Genomic DNA, 1,822 nt, shown 5'->3' with positions numbered 1-1,822 from the left:
AAAATCATGTTCTGGGTTAAAGATTTAGTGAATCAAAATTACATTCAATATATGGATTCTGAGGTTATGTTTTAGAGCTCATGGGGCTGGTCAATATATAAAATGTGGAATAGCATTCCAGAGAAAGGGCATTGAGATGCAACAAAAGGATTTAAAAAAGGGCCAAAACATAATTTTTTTTTTAAAAGGGACAATTTTTATGATACATAATAATTTAGCAAGCTAAATGTCATTCGATTTGAGTTTACATCCACTTTAACATACTTGTTGTAAAATAGTAGATCTTGCAGTTTTCTTTGTTTAAAAATAATAATGGTACAAGCTTGAAAAGTAATGTTGCTTTTTAATTTCTCCACAGATGAAAGATGATTTCGGCATCAATCAGTCAGCAACACATAATCCTGTTTCTCATATTGATCATTTTATTTCTCTTTTCGTTCTTCTGGTACCGGCCAGGCTTTGCTCATTATAATTCAGAATGTCCAGAAATAATACATAAGCAAGCCAATGAGGTCCAGGATAAGACATCAGTGAAACCAAATCCAACGCCAAAACCAAAAGACACTATTGTTCTGGTTTGGAACTGGCCATGGGGGCAGCAGTTTGCATTAGACAAGTGTACAGAATTAGGTTTTCCTGGATGCAAGCTTTCAACAGACAGGAGTCTATATGGTATTGCCGATGCCGTTGTTATACATCATGCAGCTATAGGGAATAAATATGCATTACCTCAACAGCCAAGACCTTCTTTCCAGCGTTGGGTGTGGTTTAACTTAGAACCTCCACTGATTATTAAAAACTTGGAGATGATGGACAACTTGTTCAATGTAACTATGACGTTCCGTCAGGATTCAGATATTTTTATGCCATATGGCCAAATAGAAACAATGAAAGAGCCTCAAAACTTCTCCATTCCCAAGAAGTCCAAGCTGGTATCTTGGGTGGTCAGCAAGTGGTATCCTGGTGTTCGTCGCATTGCTTATTATGAAGAGCTAAATAAACATGTTCCAATAGATGTTTATGGAGCAAAGCACATGCCACTGAGCAGTAAAGATTTCCACCTAACAATATCTCAATACAAATTTTATTTGTCTTTTGAGAATTCCATATATAGGGACTATATCACTGAGAAGCTTTGGTCAAATGCCTTTGGTTCATGGGCTGTTCCAGTTATATTAGGAACGTCCCGTAAGAACTATGAGCAGTTTGTCCCAGGAGATGCCTTCATTCATGTTGATGATTTTCCAAGTCCAAAGGAGCTGGCCAATTATCTTCTTGAGCTGGACAAAGATGATGTGAAGTACCAAAAGTATTTCAAATGGAGATCCCGATACTATGTAAAGATAGGTGAGGGAAGGCCATATCAGTACTGTAAAGCATGTGCAGTCATAAAGCAGAGTCCAAGATATCAGGTCGTTCATCAAATAGCTAAGTGGTTTCTGAAGGATGTATAGCGCCTCTGACATTTGTAGATTAAATCCTAACTCCAGCTAGTTTTAGATAGAGTGGGACAAAATGTATGTCAGGTTTCATTTCAGTCTGGAACACTACTGGGAGGCATTGCCTTACTTCCTGTGCCTGTAACCCCATGCAATATTAACATTGTCCAAAAATGTAACCCTTCCTCATGCTTTTAAAATTCTGTTCTTTTCTATTTTCTCTATCTGCATTGGAGAGATTTGCTATCACTACCTGTCCTGAGAGGAAGTGGGACTCTCCCCACTAAGGACACAAACAAAAGTAAAAACCTGGCAGAGGTTCTAACCGTTCATCTCATTATACAAAATGAAATAAGTAGGTGTGTGTTAATGTTGGACTTGAA

The 1,822-nt window shown here is 37.7% G+C and overlaps 1 protein-coding gene across 1 annotated transcript; it reads left to right on the top strand.

The window, feature by feature from the left end:
• The first annotated feature begins 365 nt into the window (after positions 1-365).
• On the top strand, positions 366-1,454 carry LOC143988759 (3-galactosyl-N-acetylglucosaminide 4-alpha-L-fucosyltransferase FUT3-like). Its single transcript, XM_077488594.1, has one exon. The coding sequence runs from the start codon at positions 366-368 to the stop codon at positions 1,452-1,454; it is 1,089 nt and encodes a 362-aa protein (XP_077344720.1).
• The last annotated feature ends 368 nt before the right edge of the window (positions 1,455-1,822 follow it).

Source organism: Lithobates pipiens, unplaced genomic scaffold (genome assembly GCF_037356315.1).
Source record: "Lithobates pipiens isolate NorthernLeopardFrog02 unplaced genomic scaffold, aLitPip1_a1.2 Scaffold_1, whole genome shotgun sequence".
NCBI lineage: Eukaryota > Metazoa > Chordata > Amphibia > Anura > Ranidae > Lithobates > Lithobates pipiens.
The sequence above is the reverse complement of the archived record's forward strand: the minus strand, read 5'-3'. Positions and strand labels throughout refer to the sequence as shown.

What these genes read in the sequence shown, in the direction of transcription:
- LOC143988759 (XM_077488594.1), top strand. Translation starts at nt 366, where the DNA reads ATGATTTCGGCATCAATCAGTCAGCAACACATAATCCTGTTTCTCATA.